The sequence below is a fragment of the Protomyctophum bolini genome, assembly GCF_963924005.1.
Source record: "Protomyctophum bolini genome assembly, contig: SCAFFOLD_225, whole genome shotgun sequence".
NCBI lineage: Eukaryota > Metazoa > Chordata > Actinopteri > Myctophiformes > Myctophidae > Protomyctophum > Protomyctophum bolini.
Window position 1 is genome coordinate 36,068 of NW_027665805.1, and position 25,760 is coordinate 61,827.

General features: G+C 41.7%; 2 protein-coding genes across 5 annotated transcripts in view; one reads left to right on the forward strand and one right to left on the reverse strand.

The window, feature by feature from the left end:
- On the forward strand, positions 1-11,202 carry LOC308312151 (neurocan core protein-like). Of its 3 annotated transcripts, XM_080794544.1 has the most exons (5): positions 1-192; positions 992-1,057; positions 1,830-1,987; positions 9,078-9,283; positions 11,076-11,202. In XM_080794544.1, the coding sequence occupies exons 3-4, from the start codon at positions 1,852-1,854 to the stop codon at positions 9,194-9,196; spliced, it is 255 nt and encodes an 84-aa protein (XP_080650670.1). In that variant the 5' UTR covers positions 1-192; positions 992-1,057; positions 1,830-1,851; the 3' UTR covers positions 9,197-9,283; positions 11,076-11,202. The 3 variants fall into 3 exon arrangements, with proteins under 3 accessions (XP_080650670.1, XP_080650668.1, XP_080650669.1); XM_080794542.1 differs by lacking the exons at positions 9,078-9,283; positions 11,076-11,202 and adding an exon at positions 6,705-8,021; XM_080794543.1 differs by lacking the exons at positions 9,078-9,283; positions 11,076-11,202 and adding an exon at positions 6,708-8,021.
- The window catches only part of LOC308312149 (extended synaptotagmin-2-A-like), a 27,661-nt gene continuing 11,267 nt past the window's right edge, over positions 9,367-25,760 (reverse strand). Inside the window, exons 12-24 of one of the 2 annotated variants that reach the window (XM_080794540.1) lie at positions 24,794-24,842; positions 24,296-24,385; positions 23,586-23,684; positions 18,997-19,059; positions 17,880-17,954; positions 16,842-16,928; positions 15,965-16,114; positions 14,954-15,447; positions 14,328-14,426; positions 13,763-13,894; positions 13,176-13,281; positions 12,476-12,525; positions 9,367-11,645 (exon numbers count right to left, since the gene is read on the reverse strand). In XM_080794540.1, the coding sequence (XP_080650666.1) occupies positions 11,600-11,645; positions 12,476-12,525; positions 13,176-13,281; positions 13,763-13,894; positions 14,328-14,426; positions 14,954-15,447; positions 15,965-16,114; positions 16,842-16,928; positions 17,880-17,954; positions 18,997-19,059; positions 23,586-23,684; positions 24,296-24,385; positions 24,794-24,842 (1,540 nt within the window). In that variant the 3' untranslated portion in view covers positions 9,367-11,599. The remainder of the gene's footprint in view (positions 11,646-12,475; positions 12,526-13,175; positions 13,282-13,762; positions 13,895-14,327; positions 14,427-14,953; positions 15,448-15,964; positions 16,115-16,841; positions 16,929-17,879; positions 17,955-18,996; positions 19,060-23,585; positions 23,685-24,295; positions 24,386-24,793; positions 24,843-25,760) is intronic. The other variant, XM_080794541.1, reaches the window with a different exon arrangement.

The window sequence follows — 25,760 nt, forward strand, 5'->3', positions numbered from 1 at the left end:
TTAAACAATGGATGATGGAATGGATTTTATTTAGGTTTTGCAGCCTTCTTCAAAAGGTTAATTTGTTATGCTCCTCGCTCCTCGTCCGCAGTCTCGGATCTTGACCTGTGGCTGCGTACCCGGGCCGTTGAAACTCAAATGCGCTGCGTTATCCAGCAGACCAACGAGACTACGAAACCCAATGGAATTTTGGTAAGGTTCTTTTTCATTTTTTCCAGAGGGAGGTCAAAATATATTCTCAAATGTTAGGAAGGGACTACTGTTTGTTACGCTAAGATACAAGTTCTGTGTCCCGACCTGAAACTGACAGGTGGGTAATATCTCTATCTCTCTAGTGGATTCGTTTTTAGATCCATCATGTTCATTGTGTACTGTTAAAACACAACATCACTATATTGTTGTAACTGCCGGGGACACTTGCTGGTTTTATTTGTTTATTTACATTGCTTTGGGATATATTTATTTTGACACTTGTTGTACGTTTGGTCTACCTTTTATTTTGAAGTGCCCAGTGTAACAGAGTTAAATAGTTAGTTAAATTGAGTTGTTCATTTGCCCCTTATTGAGCAGTACCAGACATTGTTTTGTTGTTGCAAACTAAGATAATTTATATAGCACTTTGGTTCACTGCATATCACACTGTTTGTCCTAGTGGTGTTCCCGTAGCTGCCGCTCTGTATGTCCTAGTGGTGTTACCGTAGCTACCTCAGTGGATTCCGTGTTCCTATGAGGTGAGGCGGCTCTTTGAAAACGCTGTGATGTTATTTTAGGTTTTTGTTATGAAAGAGTGTTCATTTCAGCTGTAAATTGAAGCATACAGTGTCTAATATACATATGACGTTGGGTCATTATGATAATATTATCTGAGAGCAATGAATCTTTTTGTAAACAGCTTTTGGTTTATCACGGGGACTAGTGATGACGTCACGCAGTGTTATTCTTTTTGCACGAAAATAAAGTGAGTTTACTGTTTGTGTTGTGTTAACCACAGACAGTCTGAGGAAGCAGTGGACCAGTTCCAACTACAAATATGTGTTTTATTCGTCTGTTCTTACAGGTATGTGCTATATATATATTGTACCAACTATAACTTGTTATAATTTAATGTTTTGATGGTAGTTCTTCTGTGATTGCAAACTCAATGTTGAGCCCAGTATGCTGCTATGGTATTCTTATTTCAATATTGTATTTGTATTAAAGACCTCTTATAATAAAATTAAAACATGTATTAGACAGAGGCTAATGTTATTGGTTAGGCAAAAAGTATTGGACAGATAAGCTACTGTTATTGGTCAGGTTAAAAAAAGAGTGTTCAATAGCAGACCTAAAAGCACTACAAGCTTGAAAAATAGCAGATCTACGAGCTTGTAGGTCTGCTATTTTTTTAAACTGTCAGGATTTAAGACATTTTTGGAATCTGATCTCAGGTCAAAATGCATTAAAGAACCACCATTCTTCCGTGCGTATCATCTCTTTATAATAATACAAAATATATACAGGTTGGAAACAAAAACAACAAAAGGGGGAATTTACTCACGACCCATACAAATTGGTGTGCGACCCGCATATGGGTCCCTGTTTTGGGAAACTAAGGAATAGGGTTTGGGAAGCTCACTGACTTTAATGGAACATTAATGGAACATCTGCACTCTTAAGAGTGCAGATGGACCCATATCCATGTGTTCATGTGTACATTAACCTGTGAGGGTCCATTTGGTTCAAAACTATCACTCATTTTCCTTTCCTTTCCTTTGTTTAAATAACAATGCAGGATAACACATCGAAGAAGGTAAACTCATGAGCTACGTGTCCTCTCTCCCTCTCACCAGACACGGAGACATGTGACTACGGATGGCACAAGTTCCAGGGTCACTGCTACGCTACTTCCCCACCAGGAAGAGCTGGGACGCGGCTGAGAGGGAGTGTCGTGTCCATGGGGCCCACCTGACCAGCCTGCTGTCCCACGAGGAGCAACACTACGTCAACCGTACGTCCCACAAACGCTAATATGGTATCCGTTTCGCATTCGGGTTCTTGGAAACGCCCCCCAGCCACTGCGTTAGTTTCACTGAGGTTAGGTTTAGGTATGCTTTACTGAGGTTAGGTTTAGGTATAGTTTTACTGAGGTTAGGGTTAGGTATAGTTTGACTAGACTGTATATAGACGCCGCTAGACTGTATATAGACGGTGCTAGACTGTATATAGACGGTGCTAGACTGTATATAGACGCCGCTAGACTGTATATAGACGCGGCTAGACTGTATATAGACGCCGCTAGACTGTATATAGACGCGGCTAGACTGTATATAGACGCCGCTAGACTGTATATATAGACGCCGCTAGACTGTATATAGACGCCGCTAGACTGTATATAGACGCCGCTAGACTGTATATAGACACCGCTAGACTGTATATAGACGCCGCTAGACTGTATATAGACGCCGCTAGACTGTATATAGACGCCGCTAGACTGTATATAGACGCCGCTAGACTGTATATAGACGCCGCTAGACTGTATATAGACGGTGCTAGATATATAGACGGTGCTAGACTGTATATAGACGCCGCTAGACTGTATATAGACGCCGCTAGACTGTATATAGACGCCGCTAGACTGTATATAGACGCCGCTAGACTGTATATAGACGCCGCTAGACTGTATATAGACGCCGCTAGACTGTATATAGACGCGGCTAGACTGTATATAGACGCCGCTAGACTGTATATAGACGCGGCTAGACTGTATATAGACGCCGCTAGACTGTATATATAGACGCCGCTAGACTGTATATAGACGCCGCTAGACTGTATATAGACGCCGCTAGACTGTATATAGACGCCGCTAGACTGTATATAGACGCCGCTAGACTGTATATAGACGCCGCTAGACTGTATATAGACGCCGCTAGACTGTATATAGACGCCGCTAGACTGTATATAGACGGTGCTAGATATATAGACGGTGCTAGACTGTATATAGACGCCGCTAGACTGTATATAGACGCCACTAGACTGTATATAGACGCCGCTAGACTGTATATAGACGCCGCTAGACTGTATATAGACGCCGCTAGACTGTATATAGACGCCGCTAGACTGTATATAGACCGTGCTAGACTGTATATAGACGGTGCTAGACTGTATATAGACGCCGCTAGACTGTATATAGACGCCGCTAGACTGTATATAGACGCCGCTAGACTGTATATAGACGCCGCTAGACTGTATATAGACGCCGCTAGACTGTATATAGACGGTGCTAGACTGTATATAGACGCCGCTAGACTGTATATAGACGCCGCTAGACTGTATATAGACGCCGCTAGACTGTATATAGACGCCGCTAGACTGTATATAGACGCCGCTAGACTGTATTTAGACGCCGCTAGACTGTATATAGACCGTGCTAGACTGTATATAGACCGTGCTAGACTGTATATAGACGGTGCTAGACTGTATATAGACGCCGCTAGACTGTATATAGACGCCGCTAGACTGTATATAGACGCCGCTAGACTGTATATAGACCGTGCTAGACTGTATATAGACGCCGCTAGACTGTATATAGACGCCGCTAGACTGTATATAGACGCCGCTAGACTGTATATAGACGCCGCTAGACTGTATATAGACGCCGCTAGACTGTATATAGACGCCGCTAGACTGTATATAGACGGTGCTAGACTGTATATAGACGCCGCTAGACTGTATTTAGACGCCGCTAGACTGTATATAGACCGTGCTAGACTGTATATATATAGACGGTGCTAGACTGTATATAGTATAATGTATATATTACTCTGATAGCTTGAGGCAGTTGCACTCACCTGGTTAGAAGCGTGACAAGGCTATGTGTCAGTCTTCTTTTACAGTGCTGAGAAGTCGTAATGAAGTCAAAACCTTTGATGTCAAAAAGTGGATTTTATTTAAGCGGCAATGTAGTTTTTGTTTGGAGAAACGTTTCCCAGAGGAGTTAGGTGACATTTTCATTGTGCAGGTGATCACCAGTGGCGTGCACAGACATTTAGTGAAAAAAGGGCACCATGTGCAGCGCGTGGAATTGATCAATGTCACCATGGTCCACATACTGTAAAAAAATAAACCCCAGACCCTTTTTTTTCTTCAAAAGGGCACATTTGAGGGAAAAGGGTGCTCTAGCACCCCGTAGTGTCTATCTGTGCACGCCACTGGTGATCACCTCCCGCCCACCCACTCACTCACAAACACGCACACACACACATGCACGTACGCACGCACGCACATACAGACGGATATATAAGTCACGTGTGCACTCAATAATACACAGAAATGATGATTATACGCAGAAATGCACTCTCACACAAAAACACAAAGACTGCAGTTGATTGTGTCCTTGTTGCAGTCATTCCACGAAACCGGTACGATTTGCAGTCCCTCTGACCTTCTAAGGTGTATTTTATCGATTGAGTCACCAAAAAATATTTTTAAAAGCTTTTTCCATCAATTTAAATGTTCCCTTTAATATTGTGAAGAAATTACATGGAATGTTCATGTCCCCAATGGACTTCGATGCAAGTGGACTTGAGATATGACAAAAATGTACAGAAATCCATAAATTATGTCATTCATAAAGCTATTGGTGCTTTATTGCCGGTCATGTTTAGTTTTTGAATAAATAGATGATTAATCATTAAAATAGCATTATATAGCTCTGTCACCCAATCACACTCAAACCTGTTACACAAGTCATTCTCCCCTCCATAACAATAATTAACTGGCCCTTTATTGTAGTGACCTTAGAGTATATATTAATCACCACAGGCAGCGTAGTGGCCATCTTGAGTAAAAATCACAATCCCGTTAATAACGAGGTTGACCTGTTATCATTTTCAACCCCGTTATTATATTATTCTATTTAAAAAGTACATACAAATATTAATTGAATGCCTGAGATGGGAAATTATGTTTTTCTGATAGCTATAAAGATGTCCTTAATATTGTGGGGTATTCAGGAAAGCAAAACCTTTCAGTCAACCTTTCAACAAACAAAAGGCCAAATCGTACCGGTTTCGTGGAATGACTGTTGAGAGGAACTGGGGAAGATAGTATAAACCTCTGTGTGTATTTCTATTTACGTCACAAAATATCCCCCAAAATCCTCTAATGTTGTAGGCCTAAACAAGCCATGGAGTGACAGACTATCAGATAGTTACGTGGCAGATCACAAAAGTGACACACATTTTGTGAAAGTGAGGACCAAAACACATCCATGAGTAAGACTAATGACAGAGAAACATTTGAAGAAAGAAGAAAAATATATACCTTCTAAATTATGCTCCGTCCCCTGGCATTGCTTTTGAAAACTGTTTGGTAATGGAAATACAAAGACAATACAATTTCAAGTCATAGTGAAACTTTAGCACATTAAAAGCTAAATGTGTGAAATTGTGCATGGCGGGATCTATTCTAACAAAGAGAGGCTTTGTGTAATTGTGTTACATTTCATGTTTAATTGTCTCCACTAGGCCGAAGGCATTGGGGGGGGGGGGGGGGGCACCCTATGTTTTGCACTCCGTCCGTGTGTGTGTTCGAGATGTAATCTCCGGCACCGTTGGCCCTGTCAATGCCAAAGTGTGCACATACACTCCCTGAGTGCCAACGAGGAACCTCTGCCTCTGTTATAGCGCCACAAGGAGGCCGACTTTTGTATCCTACAAATCGGTACACAGTATCTCTACTACAGGATTGGCCCATTTTGAAAAAAATGCCTCAAATTATGAACGCAGAGAGCAATTAGCCCTTCGCTAAGTCCCCCCCAACCGGTCCTTGTCCAATAGGCACGTTAGCAGCGAGGAGACAGGGGCAAGCTGTCCTTCTCCCCCATAGAGATGCATGTGAAATGACGGGATTTCTCCATATAAATAATCGATCATTTCAGTAGCAAGAGCATCAAAATGTCTTCTAAATCTGCAGTAGGCTATGCCCTGGACAAATTTGCATGACATTACTTAAATACCGTATACTAGAAATACGAGGACAATTACAGAGGGAGAAATCAACGTTTAACGACCACCCGACAGGTGTTTTCATGTTGCACGGTAAGACTACGGTCATTAGTATTCAGTTGTGTAACTTTCTCAACGTTAAGCCGTGTATTATGTTCAACAACACAGCCATGCAAAATAACATTGACAGCTATGAGATGGCGAAAGCTTGACCTGCATATATACTGTACTATAGAAACAGTTGCTAAACTATTTGGATTGGCATTGTACAATCGCTTTTTGGGGTGGGATTTAGTGAAGGGCTAATTTGCACACACATTCCTACTAGGCAGAGGAATAAATCCGACCACATTGTGGTCACATTGGCCTGTTATAGCGCCACCAGCAGGTGGACTTTTGCAAAACACATTTTAGGAACAAAATGCCTCAAATCATTACTTTGAATGTCAAAGGCGTCAGAGGAAATGGCACCCTTTTCACATTGGCCTATAGTGCCACCAGGAGGCCACGGTAACCTACCTGGCCTGGTGGAGACCTGTGCTCCGAGGAGCACTTCCCAGTATGATCAAGGTAGACGGACCATATGAGCCGTGTAGGCCAGCCTCTCCTGTATACTGTATAGCCACGCCTCAAACTGTGCCTGAATGGCTGGAGGTGTTCCACAGATGGAGGACCTGCATTTAGACTAAACTAATCCCTCTGCTCTCACATACTCAAAAGCAGATGCAAGAGAAGATAAGAGTGCTGGCAGACACCTCATCATACAAATTGGCCTCACCATCCATAAAGGAAAGACAAAAGTCCTCAAGGTCAACACAACACACAGAGATCCAGTGACACTAGAGAGGGAACAGCACTTGAGGAAGTAAAAGCCTTCACATACTTAGGCAGTGTCATAGACAGTCAGGGCGGCACGGATGCAGACGTCAGAGCCAGAATCGGCAAGGCAAGAGGCGTATTCATCCAACTGAAGACCATTTGGAGCTCCAAACAAATCAGCCAGCGGACAAAGCTCAGACTCTTCAGCTCAAACGTCAAGCCAGTACTATTGTACGGATCAGACAGAGACGTGGAGGACAACAAAGGCAACAACAATGAAGGTGCAAACGTTCATTAACAGCTGCCTGAGGAGAATCCTGAGCCTCCGCTGGCCAGACACCATCAGCAATAACGACCTCTGGCAGAGAGCGAGGCTACCACCAGTGGAAGAGGAGATTAAGAGAAGAAGGTGGGGATGGATAGGCCACACACTCCGGAAGCCCAATACCAGCATACCGTTTGTTTTCCCCCCTCACTGTATATGTTTCTTTTCCCTTTTTACCTCCTTTATGATGAATTCCTGTTCTGTTCTTTGGCTATATAGAAGTGTATATTTGTACGTCTCTAAATGTTTTGATGAATTGAACAAGGTGGACCCTCTTGAAAACAAGTGTAATGCTTTATTGGGTCGTCCACTCACAGTTAACAGTCTTTTTGTATTCAGTTGTGCTTGAAATGTACTGCAAACTGTTAATAAATATTTCAATCAATCAAAAGTTGCTGAACATTACTACATTCAAAATGTGGCACGTAGAGCAAACTACATTGGCTTTAAATCAAACCTCTCTTACGGTCCCTCTCTGGTAGCAAAAACAGGAGAATAACTCAAATGAATTGGACAGTCAACTAGTGCTGCACCATTCTTCACACAATGAGATGGCATACTGTAGGTGTCTGAATCTTGATCGCAATCTTTTTCGATTAATTGGGCAGCACTACAGGAGGCTACTCTTGAAAAGAGAACATCTGGGAAGGCCTGCTGTGGGCCCAATTATCAGCTGATGCAGATACATACAAGAAATTAATCATTGAAACATACTAGCTTGAATTTATTTAGCGCTTCTCTCTGGCATTAGACCCCACAGACAGGCAAACACGGCTGCATAATAATGACATTAATAGTGGGTGTTATTGTCATTTGGGTGTTTCTGCGTGCCAGCATGAAGTTAGTAAGTTACACACTTAAAACACACCCTCTATTAATTAATGTCATTTTCAGCTGTGTTTATACCGGTATATATTATATATATATATATATATATATATATATATATATATATATATATACGGCATTGAGTGGGTCATCCACCACGCCTCTTCAAATTGACATAGTATGGTGGAGAAAGAAAGTAAATTGAGGGGATTGCATGACTCATCTTCAGCTGGCAAACCAGTTTTCCTTTTTTCCCTGGTATTTTTTAGGATGTCTACTTCAGTAAAGAGACAGGAAACTGAGGGCAGAGAGAGGGGGTGGACATGCAACACACAGTTCTCCAGATAGAATCGAATCAGAAACGTTGCAGTTACTATATATATATATATATATATATATATATATATATATATGTATGTCAGAATGCCATATATATATATATATATGGCATTCTGACTCACAATTTAACCATTTAGCAGACGCTCTTAATCCAGAGCGATTTACAGTGAACAAGAACACATGGTATGCATCAAATACATAAAAACAATAGTCATCAATCATAACTAAGCTAAGAACCTAACAAATCCTACATTCTAACAGTAGAATATCTGTACAATGAAACTATGAGTATACACTAGAGTGCTATCTAAATGACATGATTTGATGTCTGCTACGGGCTAAGATGGTGTCTGAAGAGGTGGGTTTTCAGACTACAAACAGAAGATTGGGAGTGAGTCTGCAGTTCTGATTGCAATGGAAAGTTCATTCCATAGTTTTTGAGCCAGAAGGGAAGATTCTGGGACAGCGTTTTTAGTGAATGTTCTGCCAGCTTCCCTGTGTTGGCTGATCGGAGTGCACGGTGGGGTTTTATAGAGTCCGATCAGACTTTGAAGATACCTATGGGGGTGCCATACCTTTGGATGCTTTGAAGACCAGCATCAGAGTTTTGTACTACCAACTGGGAGCCAATGGAGGGACTCACTGTTCACTCAGCCCATGGTGTTTCCAGTGACCAAGTGACGTTAGAGGCCCTTCCCTCTTTCAATTTAGTAGGTCTACATCGCAACATCCTGAGTATTAGTTTAAGTGTGAGTGTGTATTGACTTGGTCATTATTTCCAGTGTGTTTCTTCATGTCAGGGTCACCTGGGTATAGTGGCGAAGTCACAAGCCAGGATATGAGTCCTCTCCTCTTCCTCCAGCGCTCTCTGTCCACCTTTCAGGAGTGCAGCTCTGGTTGAGTGCCTCTTGAGCTGGTCTACATCAGGTCCGAGGTGGAGGCAGGCAGCAAGCTCAGGTCAAGAGGGATGCAGATCAGTGGAGAAAAGGTGAATAATACATGATCTCTGTGAAATATATACGTTGTACGTATGCGTTTAATAAATGATGCATCCAAAGCACTTTACAATGTGCACTGTATGTGCACCAATGGCATTTCACAACTTGCATTGTTCCCAACTTGCATCACCGATCTGACCATATTTCCATAAGCATGTATGGAGAAGCGCCGATCCAACCCATATGCCCTATAGGGCATAAAAGGGACAAAAAGCTGGTATTTAAAAAGAAGTCTGTAAAAAACTAAAAGGTACAGCTTGATGCTGCTTGTCCAGCAAAAGCTCTTTAATTGTTTAAAAGACATTGAAGGAGACATTTTCAAATCATAGCATTTTGTTTCAGCATTCTTTTTAAATATCTGGGTCATGTGAATTTAAGGCACAAAGATAAATTAAGTTCAACAGAGAAGACAAACCGTACATGAGCACATATTTGAACTCCAGACATGATTTTTTTCCTTTCCATTGGCTTTTGCATATTGTTACGTTTATAAAAAATAAAAAATAAAGAACAACACAATAACAAAACAGACATTGCTACCCACAGTCAGACAGCAGGACGTACTCAAACTGAAGTACTGTCTCAAACTGAGAAACAGACTAGTGGACTGTTTAACCATTTAAGACCCTACACAATTTGTGTGACAAACAGAATAGCAGATCTACAAGCCTGCAAGACGTCAACAAGTAACGCATTATGAGCTTGTAGATCTATATAAATAAAGTGTGAATATGTTGGGCTATAATGACATGCCCAAAATAGGGACAGCATGTTGAAAGTGGTTAAAGCCTCTTCTCCTTATCGACACATTGTGAGCTTGTAGATCTGCTACTTTTGGTGTGGGATAGCATCGTACGACGGAGTTTAAAACCAGGCTTTAGTCATGACCTGTGATCTTTACCACACACCAAAAGCCGTTAGTGTCGTTTTGACATGTTTAGGACAGAACAGACAACGCCTCTGCTGAACAATGGCACGTCGATGTAGACAATATAAAATACTTTAATGATAAACTGATGTTAATAAACTCTAAGTAAACTAGTGAATATAGTTTTAAACTGAAGCAGCTCTCTCCGTTTCATATCGATATGTGCATTTACATTACAAATGTGAACAAATCCCTTTCAAAATCAAACTCTGGGACTTTGTGTTTGTTTCCAGACGTTTCTTTTTCTTCTGGAAAGTATAGCGTTGAATAAGCAGTGATGTGTAATATGACGTGCACATGTATGTACAGGAAAGATAAGCGCATGAGGAATTAAGACTGGCTTTTAACGAACTGTCAACTGCCCATTCATGATGATAGTGGTGGAGTTTACATTTCAACTCGATTTCAAGTCGATTGAAAATGTGGACGACGTGCAGATTGGGACCAACAAACCGATTTTTGTCCAAGAACGCACGATCCCTAAACATTAAAACAACAAAGACATAGAACAAAGATGTGCAAACATTCATACATTTTTGGTTTTAAAAAAAAAGAAAAGAAAAAGGGAAGCCCCGCCCCATACGAGTGATAAAATGAAATATGCGTCTCTTTGGTGACAGACATTTTTCTCCTTTTCAAACTTGTCCACAGTCCTGCGTCAACATTGGAAATTGTATGAATCATGTTCATAAAAAAAAGACAAAACAAGCAAAACAAACATGTCTTTCATGTCCTTTCTAAACCATACCATCTTGCCAATGTACAAATTCATCAAGAATTATATATATATATAAAAAAATTACAAATATCCATATTGTTTTTGTTGACCAAACACCTCCCTCTCTTGTTTCTAGAATAAACCCTCCCGCCCATCTCTTCTCATTATACATATTTACAAGGCTGTCGTTTCTTCCAGTCGGTCAAGACAGAAAACTGCACCTTAAAAACAAGAGCAAGAAAAATAGTATTCTCTCTACGGTTCTTAATTAGAGCCTCTACAAATAGTATGTATGTTGCACTTTTAAATACTTTTTACTTCATCTGTATACACATTATACTGCATACTCACGCACATAGAGTACACAATCGTCTTAATTAGCATGTGTAAGCTCTAGAGTAGATGTTACTGTGCATGTGTGAATATTATATCTAATATACTTTATATTATACTCCCTTTACTCTATCAAACTATCATTTCTTAAAGGGGAAGACTGCATTATTCGTGACTGGAAGGTTATTATATCCATTGTACAGTAGATTCCGATGGCACCGTGTGGAGAAGCAGCAGTCACTAATAGTAGTTTTCTCTCCAGACAGGACGGGGAGAAGTATTGAAGTGATGAAGATGAGGAATTCATCTATAGAGGATTGGGTTCCTCTATAGTTGGTGAGGCTTGGAAAGGCCATCCTCACTCAGGTCATACCTGGAGGACAAAGATACAGGGATTACAGGCGTATTGTAATGTAACTACAATGTATAGAAGAACATAAAAAAGAAGAAAAAAAATGTAAATGAACGAGCAATAAATCATTTTTTTTGTTAGAACTGACATTGTCTAATAATATGGTTTCAGTGATGAATTGCAGAAAATAGAATTGTCCTGGTTTGAAGGTCTGCTGTGGTCAGGGTGCTGTGCTGTCATGGGGCATGGGTACTGTTTGAAGGTCTGCTGTGGTCAGGGTGCTGTGCTGTCATGGGGCATGGGTACTGTTTGAAGGTCTGCTGTGGTCAGGGTGCTGTGCTGTCATGGGGCATGGGTACTGTTTGAAGGTCTGCTGTGGTCAGGGTGCTGTGCTGTCATGGGGCATGGGTACTGTTTGAAGGTCTGCTGTGGTCAGGGTGCTGTGCTGTCATGGGGCATGGGTACTGTTTGACGGATGTTTTGTTTGTTTCGTCTCTGTATCCGTCTGCTTTTCATTTTCAATTCTTATTGATCCTGTATTGATCATGTATGTTTCAGTTTGTCTTGTTTCTTTTGTTGTTTTTTCTTTGGGGTCTATTTTGAACTTTGTATATGTGGGTTTACTAGAGGAAGCTGTCATTGCCATTATTTAGACTCCTGATTTGAATGCTTCTGTAAAAAAAACCCCAATAAACAAAGTTGTAAAAAGATGAAAAAAATGTAATTGTCTCATGACAATACCCGAGCATCCACATGCACTATAAAGCTCTCAAAGTCAAAGTCATACGATTTGTCACACACGTTATACACGTGTGTCCATCATGAGGTTGTGAGCCTCGTTGCAGACTTACCATTGAGTCCAGCCCTTGGAGATCTCATCACTGGTCAGGTCCACCAACACCTGATGGAGAGACACGGAACATGAAGGAAATACCAGGAGACATGTTTATCAATGGAGGATTCATAGATATAGCAGTGGTTCTCAAAGTGAGGTCCAGGCACCATACAGGTCTAGGTCTGTAACTCTAAAACTGCACAGATGGAACCAAATGGACCCAATTTGTACGCCGTCAGTTATGGGGTCTTTGAAATTAAAACGTTTAAGAACCACTGAAGAATAATAGGAACAGGGTGGATTGGTGAGATGTGACAAAAAAAAGAGGGGAACAGGATAAACTAGAAGAAATGCCCCTCAGGGCACAGGTCTCCACCAGGATAATAGCATTTGTGATGTTTGTTTGTAATATAAACTAATTTCTTCCTCTGCCTAGTGGGAATGTGCATGCATAAGGGAGATCGGCTCTACACGGACGAACACACACACACACACACACACACACACACACACACACACACACACACACACACACACACACACACACACACACACACACACACACACACACACACACACACACACACACACGCGCCTTTGGCTGGTGGAGACAAAGATAATGACGCAGAAAAGAACAGCCGGGCTTCTGCATGAATGATAATAAAAAAATAAGCTGGAGAAGGGAGATGAAAAGGTCAGAGAAGTCAGGTCTGTACCTTTCCCAGAAGTCCTTTGTGTTTGGACAGCAGACCTCCTCCATTTTTCACCGCCACATCCAGAGTTCTCCTGTGGAGCTCCACTATTGATACGCTGAACTCAAATCTGATGGAGAGAGAACGAATGGTCAATAGATGGTGGATGACAGACAAACTAATCTCTCAGGAACACATTCCGAGCTGTGCTACTGAATCCGTCAGCAGGGGCATTCGGAATGTGTATACATTGTTGTTAGTGGGAATGAAAACATAGGCGCCCCCCACCAGAAGAGGAGGGCTGAAGGGCAGACCAAATGGGCCAACAAACAAACAAACAGCAAAGGGCACTGTTTTCCCTTTGTTGGCCGATGGGTTCCCAGATTGCAGACAAACAAACGGAGTGAGTGCCTTTACATGCACACTAACGCACCGATTCCACCCAGATTAAAGCAATATTCTGATTAATAATGACCCTCATGACAGACCAACAAATGAAATAAGATGCAGGGGGGACAAGAGAGTTACATGATAAAAGTCAACCTGAGGGCATTTATCAAACGCTACATTGACTCGCGTGTGTAAACCAAAGCAGTTTACAATTAACTCACATCTGGTCGTAAACAGGGTTAAGTGTCTTCTTGTGAGTGTGAGTTTTCCTCCTTCCAGACCGCCGTTTGTCAGGCAGGAGATAGAGGCGCACGTAAGGGTCTGAGCCATGGTCTGTGAATGCTATGAGGTTCCTGTGGATGGGAAGGTGAAAGGACAGAATTTAGATTAAAATGGTATAGCCTCTACTGTGCCAAGTGGATTACTTGTAACTGGTATAGTAAGGTAACATGACAACTGAATAGAATAGAGTAGAATATAATATTATAAAATATAAATTACCTATCATATTCCTGTATACAGTTATTCTATTGTGAGGGCATGTGAACATCCGACATGAAACTTCACATTCTGTGTGTCGAGATCTCATTCTAAAAGGGCACTGGAAAATGTCTAGCCATAAAAACATTTAGAGCTGCCTAGTTATACAACTACATGATTGTCATTCAGGATAAAAACTGTCTAACTTGCCCTGTTTACACCAAACCTTCCGTTTAGTATTTTTTATTTGAACTAAGTTGAAGTAAATTACATTTAGTGAAAAGAGCTCTTCCTGTTGCGTCCTACCTGCAGGCATGCACCACTACTATCAGCTTGTTCCTCTGGGGGCTGTGTCTCACCGTCAGCTGGACCTCTCCCAGAGGGAAGTAACTGGGTCCTGAACCACTGGGAGAGAGAGAGAGAGACAGAATTTAATTGGACTGACTAAAACATCCAGATACAATAGACATCATCTTTCTGGCCTTGACAGCCCATTCATCCAAACCGAAAAGTCCTGTCTCACCAACATTGCAGCTGTACGAAAAGCTTGAATTATCCTCTTTCTATCTGCAAAGTTTTTGTTTCATAAAAATCCACCATAGAAACGTTATGAGCTACTTTCTGTCAAGAAATGCCCTGCATTTGATTATTTTTCCAAGTGTCAGAGTTTGGAAGTGCTTGTTTTCAATAACACAACATTTTGCTGCCTCCTGCATTATGTGACATTTAGAAACGCAGGACGGTTGAGTGATTTCCAACCAGAGCTTCCAAACTCCAACACTGCTCAATGTTTTGGGAACTATTCACAAAAACGAATTTCACCCACTTTTATTTTACTTAACTGTGATGTTGGGCAATTTATTTATCCATGCTATTAGTGGGGAAAATGCACTGTGTAACCCCCACTTCAGTATGTAAAGAGCCCTCCTTACTTCTGCAGCTGCCGTAGCCTCTGCTGGAGCTCCTGTGTGGCGTAGGGGTTGGATATGTCTGAGGCGATGCTGGGCGTGGGCTCCTTAACCATCATGCCTCCTCCTCCGGACAGGTACTGCTGGGAGCCCGAGATAGCCAGGTTGGACATGCTCCTCCCTGCTTCACTCAAACCTCCACTCACCCCTCCTCCTCCTCCTCCTCCTCCTCCGCCTCCGGCACTCGGCCCGTCGCTCAGGCCTCCGAGGGAGCTGGAGACCTCCTGAGACTCCCCTGCTCCTGGAGGGTGGTGGTTGTTGAGGAGGAGGTCCTGGGCGGAGGCCGACGAGGAGCGGGGCGGGTGGGAGGAGGGAGGCGGGGGATGGGGGGGCTCCGAGGGGACAGAGGGACGGGGCGCGGGGGTGGAACTGGAGCTGGCCGAGCTCGCCTTGCGAACTTGCACAGACGAGGGGGCGGCGTCGGCCGAGGACGTGTCCTTGTCCTGAACACACAACACCTGCGAGGAGGCAGACCAAGGTGGAGGGTTAAGGTCATTATTCAAACCTTTATTTACCGCTTTGACTCTGTATTCGTCAAACCTGTACATTAGTTTGCTGAGCTCTCATGCCATTTTTCAGCATGGTCCTGTAAAGAATGGCCTCAGCCTTCTCTTGTTGGACAGTGAGCAACGGTCACCCCAGTTCAGAAAGAGCAGAAAGCTACATTTATTATTACCCGTACTGTCCCGAATATAAGATGACTCTGATTATAAGACGACCCCCGTTTTTCAAGACTCATTTGTGGAAAAATAACATTGAATGTCAAATAATCTAGTCCCCCATTAGAATACGACCCCATTTTTTGGGGATATTTCTATTGGAGAAAAAAAAGTATTCTTATATTCAGGCCAATACGGTAATTTACAGTTGAGAGTTTATACCATGCTTTAATCAAGTTTTTCCATGTGCTATCAAAACTACATCTACAGTATTCAAATAAAACAAGCACAGGTTGTCAACCACAGTGCAATTGACCTTAAGCGCCATCTTCATCTTGAGAGTACAGCTGGGTCCAGAGTTCTTGAGAGGGAAGCGCTGAGTGAGAGTCATGTCCTCTGCCTCCAGCAGACGAGTCAGAGGCACAGTCAGCTTTCCCAGAGAGCACTCGTGCTTTTCATCCTTCACCTGAGAGACGTTACAAAACACTCGGTCATTCTCCTCAACAACGTTCACAAAAATGAGCATATTCCACTCAACTCAACAAAAGAAAGGGGAGAGAAATAGAGAAAGACTAAATGGGGTCAGAAAATGTCAACATGTCCTCTTATGCCACAGTCCCATGAGCACCCCCTAAGTGCCGTTTCCCATTGGCATCTGACACAATCACACAATGGCCACTTTACTCTTATGGTTCATTCAGAGGACAAACGCACGATAGTGGATGGATGGTGCTTAACCCATTCTGGACGGGAACCCCTTTAGGGGTTCTTGTTGCTATGTACAGTAAATAGCCACATTTGTAATATACAGTATATATCTGTTATTTGTATTTTTTTTTTAGAAAACTTAGGTCAGTTTTTAGAAGGCGTTTTTAGAATCGTCCTCAGTCCTAAAATGGGTAAATGTTTAATTACCGTCAGGTGCAATTAATCCAACTAGAAAGTTTGCACCACTGCCACGATTTGACCAGACAGCGGACTGATCATTCACACTCTCATTAATAACACCGCATCGATGCTCAGTTTATACTCCGTCATAGGACGGAGTGCATGATGAAAATAGCAGATTCCACAAGCATTGTGATTTGCCATCTTTGGTTGCGACGACTGCACTGTATGATGGTATTCAAATCAGGCTTCAGAAGCAGATGCAGAAGCAGAAAAAAATAATAAAATCAGATAAAGTGTCACACCTCGACCTCCAGCTCCTGGCTTTTAGGGTTGTGGATAAGGAAGGTGAAAGCTTCTTCCCAAACCGGTTCATTGGTCTTGTATCTGGTCTGATGGATGGACAGAGAAACACAGCGTAGTAGCAGGTTAGTGGCAAAAGATAAACTGTCAGCACTGTTATTATTCATATGATGCTGTGCGGTATCTGACGTACAGGATGTATATACTTTGTATGTACCAGCTTTTGGCTAGCAGCCTAATAGGCGATTCACACCGAGACGGACTGAATCCGTTTCATTGGAACAGTTTCCGAATACGGTTGCCCGGTCCCCGATGGCCATGATTCACATTGCCCGAGATTCAACAGCGCACCCGGGTTACCGGGTACACTTGCATAACACACTTTAATCCTCCAGATGGCGGTGTGCTTGATGGCTGGCTGGCACTGACACTGACCATCAACAGTCTCCAATAAATCCAGACACACTGCATTGCATTGCCTCTTTGCCGTTATACTACTTCACTGTCAGCCTGCCTGCTAATCACTGTCAGTCAGTTCTGTGCTCCAGTGTCGTGCTTGATATTAGTTCGCTATGGTTTACTTTGGAAACTATGCCAAGCAAAGCCCAAGAGCCACATGTAGTCCGCAGAATCAGCGCGTACTGCGGTGCTGCGCGTATATGCAGATTAAACAGGAGACGGGCGGCGTTGAGAAATGCGCTGGTGTTATGCGCCGTGCAGCGTCTGTTTTTTTTTGTTGACGCTTGGCTCGTCGACTAGAGATCATGTCACGTTCTAAAAAAAACAGTCCACTTCCTTCTTTAGGTACGCATGCATTCACATTGGAACGATCTGTATCTGAATACACTTCAACGGTCCAGAGACCTGCCCCCCCATGCGGTCCCGGGGACGGTTGGGTGATCCGCTCCCGGGAACGGTACGCATCATTCACACTACCGCAACATCTGCCAAGTGGGCCCGAGTGCGCACCCGGGACCATGGTGTGAATCGCCCCTAATGAATGTGTTTTGTAGAATGGTTTGGTTTGATGTTGGTCTTACCTTGCTCTCAAAGGATTTGTGTCCAACCGTGAACTGGACAAATGGACTTGGGTCGCTGCTCACTTTTTTACCAGACTGCAGAAAAGCAATAGCAAAATAAAACAAATGAGCGATAAGACTTAGTCACTATAACTTCCCCCTGTGGGATCAATAAAGGCACATAGGGCAACACCTTTATAAACTCGATGTTGTAATTGAAAACCTTCATAGAAGCTATATACAGTACGTCTCTTTGATAAAAGAGACATGCTTGATAATGCTGACACTTAGTATTGTATTTACCGGTACTTACAATATCTTACCTACTGGTAGGCCATTGAAAACTCTGTTTATGTTATAATAAAAACGTTATATAATATATGCAATATACCTACAACGTCAACTACATCTCACATTTGAGTTCTAAATGGTAAAATGTAATTTATAAGAAAAACATATAATTACAGAGAAAGTTCGTGAAGGAGAAAACTAGAGCTCTAAACACCAGACATCCCAGAAATCATTTCAGATTTGAAGAAAAGTTAAGTCTTCAACGGACTGATCGGCTTAGTGGATCATGATTATTGATTAGCTTACTAGAAAACACCGTTATTTACAAGAGCTTGTTAAATGATTTAGTTTGTGAGTTGATTAATGATATTTCACAGCAGTGGTCAGTAACTGGAGTCAACTGGCAAGACATTTTGAATGCAACATGGGGGACAATTTCCTGAAACTAGTACATGAGTCCAAATACATAACCCTAGTCTGAAAGATCAAAATCTGACAATGATAATCTAATCATTGAATTTGGTCTCTCCTTGAAGATAGCTGAAGCCTACAATCTGGAATTATCTCAATCTGCACTGGGTGTGTGTGCGCACATGTGTACACATGTCAGTATGTGTACGTCATTGGAGTGCATGCATGTACTGGACAGTGTGTGGTTTATATCTAGGTACTGTACATGTACACATGCATAAACGGCAACGAGCGTGCATACAGTATGAATCGGGTATGACTGTGCCTGTAGTTAATGCATGTGAGCATTCTCTCTCCCCGTCTATCTTTCCGTCTGTCTATCTTTCAGTCTGTCTGTATCTTAAAGGTTAAGTGTGCTCTGTTGATGTCATGTTACCTTGATGGCTTTACTGACTGAGGCCTTCTTCAGCCCCTCAGAGTTGAACTCTAACGGATTGCGCTTTGATTTCCCCAGTGACACGATAGGAAGAGAAGCAACACAAACACAAACACAAACGCACCACCCGGGTTATTAGGGAGTGGAGACGGGAGGACGTGCAAGATGAAGGACAAGGAAGAAGGTTATTGATGATTGACACACCACCACCACCACCACCACCACCACCAAACATAATGTGAGACAGACGGTAAGACAACAAGGATGATCACATGGTTAATGCATTTAAACATTTAAACATGGAGCCAAGATCACAACACAAAGTCATTGGTTAGAAGTTGAACCAATACGAATGGACCGTATTGCAGAGCAGAGGGGGAAGAACGGACATGATATTCGTGAAATGATTAGCTGACAATACAAATGTTTTATTAGTGCTGAATCCACCTCTGCTTTAAGCACTTTGAAACCATGGCAACAAATCTGGACAATTTATATTGTTTTTAACCACTTAAACCCTCTAGACTTAGTTAACTGGACCCTTGGGACGCCTATTTTTGGCTAATGTTCTCCCCAGAATAAGAATATGGATGCTCGGGATCAAGTGGTTAAACGGCTATAAAAATGTGCCGATAGACTGGAGTAAAATACACTTTAGATGCAATTATTCAAAATGGGTGCCTTCAAATTATCTGACCTATGCCTTACATCCCTGAGGTCATCACTGATCTAATGAAAGGATTGGTCTAAGCTTCTGTTCCATTAGTCTAATGCATGACAAATCAGTGACTTCTCAGGGATGGAGGGCTACATTTAAAATGAATAAATGTTGGTTTCCTAACCCCTTTGATCACCATTACTCTTGTGTGACAACAACACTACGCAGTGAGTGCATAATGTTTAATGGACAGTACAAGACAAATTGGTTTAGCATCATCTTAAAGGACCACTTCACCACTTTTCAACCCATCTTCATATAATTGGTCCTCACTATAATGTTCATGATAGAATACCACAATTTTTTTCTACTCGGTATGTGTATCATAGGAGGGCTGGGGGCAGTTCAGAAACCCGTCCACCAGTGACATCATTGTTACGCAGATCTTTAAAAAAAGAAACAAATATTTAGATTTTTATTATCGCGAGAATGATGGCTTCCATTATCGCATTGCAACTTTTCAGGAATAGAAAGACTGCAGTTTCTATTAGCTTGGATTCCCTGTTGATGATGTCAATTATATGAAGATAGATTGAAAAGTGGTCAAGTGGTCCTTTAAAGGATTTGCACACATTACAAGAGGTAAAACTGCTTGCAATATTCTTGTCACATAGTGAAGGTAATCAAAACTATTTTGTCATTAGGTCAACCAAATTAAACTCTGGCATCCTTGATGCTACATGTTCCCGAGCATATAGATCAGCTATAAAATAATCACACAACTAAGTATATAGGATTTAAGCCCATGTCCTCAGAATCCCCATATTAGCCATGGAGATTGGATCATACGTTTGCTGCCCCCTGGTGGTACAATTACACAAAAAATTGTGTGGCATTTGACACATGTTACTATGAATCAGTTAACAACCACATCATTATGTGTTGGAACTTGGCAGTGGTATTACTTGAAAATGTGCATGTTGCATTACTGATAGATAGGTTATAACATACTTAACGGTCTTTTTGTGAATATGTTATTAACCTAGGTTGTTGAAAAGTCACACAAACATGTGTTGTCATGCACACTACACAATGTTTATCGAGAGTGTAAAGGGGCGTAGCCATGGAGATCCGAGGGGTAAACCCATCCATGTGGGGGAAAACAAGTAGGATGGAGGGATGGCAATCCACTAATAATTCATCCTCCGCGGACTCCATAATACCATCAAAATACAATCTAATGTGCTCCCATATTCATTTATTTTCCTTCCTTTCCTTTCTTTAAAGAAAATAGATATCGTTGCTGCTGTCGGGCAGAAAACCTCACACAGTATCTCCATATTTCAACTTTTTATGGGGGTTTTTTTTTGGGGGGGGGGGGGTAAATTAAGACCCTACAGTAGTTCATCTTACTACAATGTCGTACACAAGTAGCAAGAATAGCTGTTCTACGAGCTTGTATCGAGATCATGCGAATGAGCTTGTACACCTGTATTCTTCTTTAAAGTGAAAGTGGTTAAGTGCGTCTGTGATGTGGGCATAATAAATATCGAACCAGTGAAAAGGGAGAGAAAAAAACAGGAGCTTGTGACTAATAACTACATTGGATCAATCAAACAGGTTGTTATTATTATGAATTATTATTATACATTTTCAAATGTAACGGTTTTGTTTTTGGACATGCAGGTTTCCACCCGACAGTGACGATGGCTGAGGTTAATTGAACTGTTGTTGCTAGAGTGTCCTGTAAGATGACAGGCATGAACTAAAATAACTTTCAAAAGTACTGATCCGATGCAGCTTTGATCAGTGGTAGTAATACAGTGGTGGTTTGCTTTAACTAGAGTTTTCTAACTAGAAGCCCTGCACATTTGGTCCTACTTCTCAGTTTGTTAACTTTGTTGTATTTGCTAAGATACTGCACATTATAGGCAATTTGATTAAAGTTCAAACTATTTGCACAATTAATGACATAGTAGTAATTCAAGCATTAAAGGTTAAAGGTTAAAGTCTTTATGCTTTCAATCCCCACACCCACACACACACACACACACACACACAAAATAATCACACGATAATAAAAAACAACAACCTCACACTGTGACATTAAGGCCAATTCATCATTTGTCACATGACCCTTTCGTCAAACGTCGCTCGACAAAAATGGCATAAATTAGACGGCATATTTGAAACACACACACATTCATTAGAAACCCTCAAGCAGACAAACAGCCAATGGACTCACAAAGAGGCTCCTATAGAGAGAAGCAGTGTTCTCACAGAACACCAGCCCAGCCGCACGCCTCTCTTTGAGGAACCCAGAGCCCAAGTTCCCCTCGAACACACTCTTCACAGGAGGAAGAGGAGGAGGAGGAAGAGGAAGCAGAGAGGAGAAGCAAAAGAAGAAGAAAAAGAGGCTGAAAAGAGGCAAGTCAGGCTTCTGCTATGGAATCATCAATCTGCTATGAAATCAATCTGCTATGGAATCATGAAATACATATTAACATGAGAAAGCCTGGTAGTTTAAAACTGACAGTTAGTCATTGAACATACCATTAATAGTATTATTTGTTTAACTTAAGTTAATCAACTTGTATATTAAGGGACACGTCTGAATGGGAGCATGGCAGGGGTTGTCTGAATGGGAGCTGAATGTTTACGCTTCAAACACTTTTAACATTCAAAAGCTATGGCCTTTAGTCCCATGTCCTGCATCTTTACGATGAGATGGATAAAGCAGAAAAGTAAGGAAGAAAGTAAAGTATAAAGATAGCAAAGAGACCAAGGAGATTGTAGACTAGCACACAACAGTCTAACACCTGCAACAATATCAAATACAATGTTTTTTCTCTAGTTTAAAATAAATCCATAAAGGCTTGAATGGGCCTATATAAGAGCAAGTGAACATAGAAGGACCAAGTCCTTATGCACACCTACTGTACGGGGGACAGGTGCGTCGGATAAATTAACTGGAAGAGTATAGGAAAAAACTGGAATCCAGCACACCGTCTTCATGTTCACTTACAGAATCTTATTTAAATAGCCCGAAGAAAGTCTGACCGACCAAAACGTTGCTGCTGCTGCTTATATAAAGTTCTGTAAGTGAAGACAGTGTGCGGGATTCCTGATCAGAGGAATATCAAATACCTAAATATAGAATCAAGCAACTTAAAAAAACTATCTGGAGTCTATCACACAAGAGCAGAGTTGACATTAGAATGATTCCAGTAAGTGTTTTAAAGTGAAATACCCATTCAAATAAAAACTATTGTGTACAGCTTACAGCCAGAACACTATATAAAACACAATGTAGTGTGCAGATACTTTAACAATCACAACTACAGGTATGTATTGAGCCCTTAAACCCTAGCGCCTCTATTCTGGGGTGAACATCCAGCGAGAATAATCTACAAGCTCACAACGGGTTGCAACGTCATGCATTGTGAGCTAATATTGGCGAAGAGATTTAGAAAAAAAGTAGCAGACCTAGCTACACAGATACAGTAAAGGGTTTTTAAGTGGTTAAATACAATGTAGTGTACAGCTGACAGCCACAAATTTGTCCAAAATAAAATTCAGTTACACCTGATATGTTATTTATAACAAACAAGAACAAGACATATTTGCAATTTATATTTGGCTGGGTTCTGTGTGTAAGGCATAACAATGAGTAGCCAAGAAATAAATACAAATAAAATAAATATATATAAAAAAAAAAAGATTTCAGTATGATACTTCTGAAATGGATGTTTAGTGTATTACATAATATGCAATACATGACTTCATATGAATGAAAATTTTCCAGTTGTAATTTCCCATCGACTTGCTCTAAATGTATAGAAAACGTATTCATCACCATGAAATCAATCCCGTCATCTCTCTGGACATTACTACTACTAGTGCATCTCAGGTTTCTATCGGTCTGACTTACCGGCAGGTTGCGAGCAGAGTCCAGAAACACGACCAGCAGAGCTGAGGACAGACCATCGTTGGCGTGACCTGCCCTGTCTGCCTTGATGCTGGTCAGAGTCTGTGGAGAGACAGCAGCTGGACGTTACTGCATCCTCACCGCTCAATGGGCTCTATGCACACAGAATGACTCCTCCTACTTCCAGGCAGCTTCCCTACTTCCTTCGCAGGTGTTACCGATTAAGGTAGTAATTAAGGTTCCGTTCCATTTAGTGTGGAGTGGTTCTCAAACTCTAGGACCCCCATAACTCTGAGTGTACGATGCATTGTGTGCTTGTATATCTTGCTATTTTCGCTACTTCTTAAATGTATATTTATTAAAAAAATGTATGGAAATTATACGTTTTCTGATTTCATTTATGAAATACTTTTGAAAAATGTTGGAATGGATTTGAATTGATGAAAGATTTGTCTAAACCACACACACACACACACACACACACACACACGCTCAATTCATTTGATCCATGTATAGTAGCACTGCAGCATAGCGGGGGCGTTTTGTCCGGAGCCGTTCTCAGTATGATAATAATTTATCACGCTGGAGGAGGGCTACGGCCCGAAATGTTCAGCGTAATTGCCTATCAGGACTTTCTGTGAGTGCTGGTGTTTTTTGTTTTACTGGATGCCGTCACCACTGAACGCCAAGGGAAATAAAACTGACAGTCTTACCTGGTCTAATCTCTCTGGAGTGGACAGCAGAGACAGCCACTCCAGTTTGAGATGCAGCTTTCCTGTTGCAACTTCATCCATCACAAACCACTGGGCAGAGAAAACAACGATGGTTAACCGTAACTCATACAGCCTTTCAAAATAACTCACCCAGCCCATAAGTTAATATGTGACGGATTCATTATTAGATAAAGTTGAGATATGAGCAGAGACAGGCGGGCAGACAAGTATACTGATAGGCAGACATATACTGTAGACACACAGTACAGCATAATCACATTCAGTACCACAATCAAAATCAAAATAATGATACAATACAAAAACAAGCAATAAAACTTATGCAAATCCTATCATTAAAAACTAAGGGATAGTGAGGGAATTGTTCTTCATGGCAAATTACCCCCATCTGCATCCCATTATAGACAATATAATTAAAAGAAAAAACATCTAAAATGCAAATGACTGAAAAAACAAAACAAAATGAAGTCTGCAGAATACCTCTTCAACCTTCTGCTCCTTCTGCAGCTCAGCCATGTCAATCACCAGACTGCAATCAAGTCACAAACACAAAACCATTTGGAGAAAGTCACAACAGTACAGCTGAAGGCTTCTGAATAATTAACGATTCAATACTGTATGTTTTTGAAAGCAGGTCGAAGCAAATCACCTGCTTATCAAATCACTAATTCAAGAGGTGTCAGATAGAAATGGTTTGGCAATTTGATGGAAAAACTAGAAAAGTGCCCTCAAGCCGGGTTGCCTACCCAGGGCCCGCAAAATTTGGAATGCAGTCATAGCCAAATGGAATCTGACAAAGCTGCAAATCTGCTGTAATCTGCTGATGTTGCCCGTTAACTCTGTCCTTTCTCGACCGTTTCGGACGCGAGGCGGCTAGCCGGAACCGGCCAGGCCCCCTGGGCGTGTTTCTGGGGGTCTGGATGTTCCCCCCAGGGACCCCCACACGGTACAGTTGCACCGCTCACTTCACACAGGTGTGATTTCTTTTTAACTCTGGTGACTTGAAAAGTTCAGCACCTATTGTATAATTACACCGTTTCCTTCACTTTCAAAGGTAATTCTCCAAAGTAATCAACTAGTAGGCTGGTCAAACAGGTCCCACAGCACTGACAGCAGCGGATGGAAGGAGAGTTCAACCATGGTGTGGCTTGTATTTGCAAAGTGTAAATCCACCATTTCTGCTTCAAATAGACTTTTTATTGACTTGGGGCACCCTGGCGCATATTAGCCTCGTTCTCAGCCATACTCATGTACGAAGAGATGTCTGGAGGTTTTACATTCCAGGCAGTCAGCATTAGATCATATTTCCAATTACAGGACCCGCTTAGGTAAAACTAATCTCATCGGAATAGGTTTCATGTGCATATTGAGAGAGGGAGAGGGAGAAGGAGAAGGAGAAGGAGAGGGAGAGGGAGAGGGAGAGAGAGAGAGAGAGAGGTACATCAAG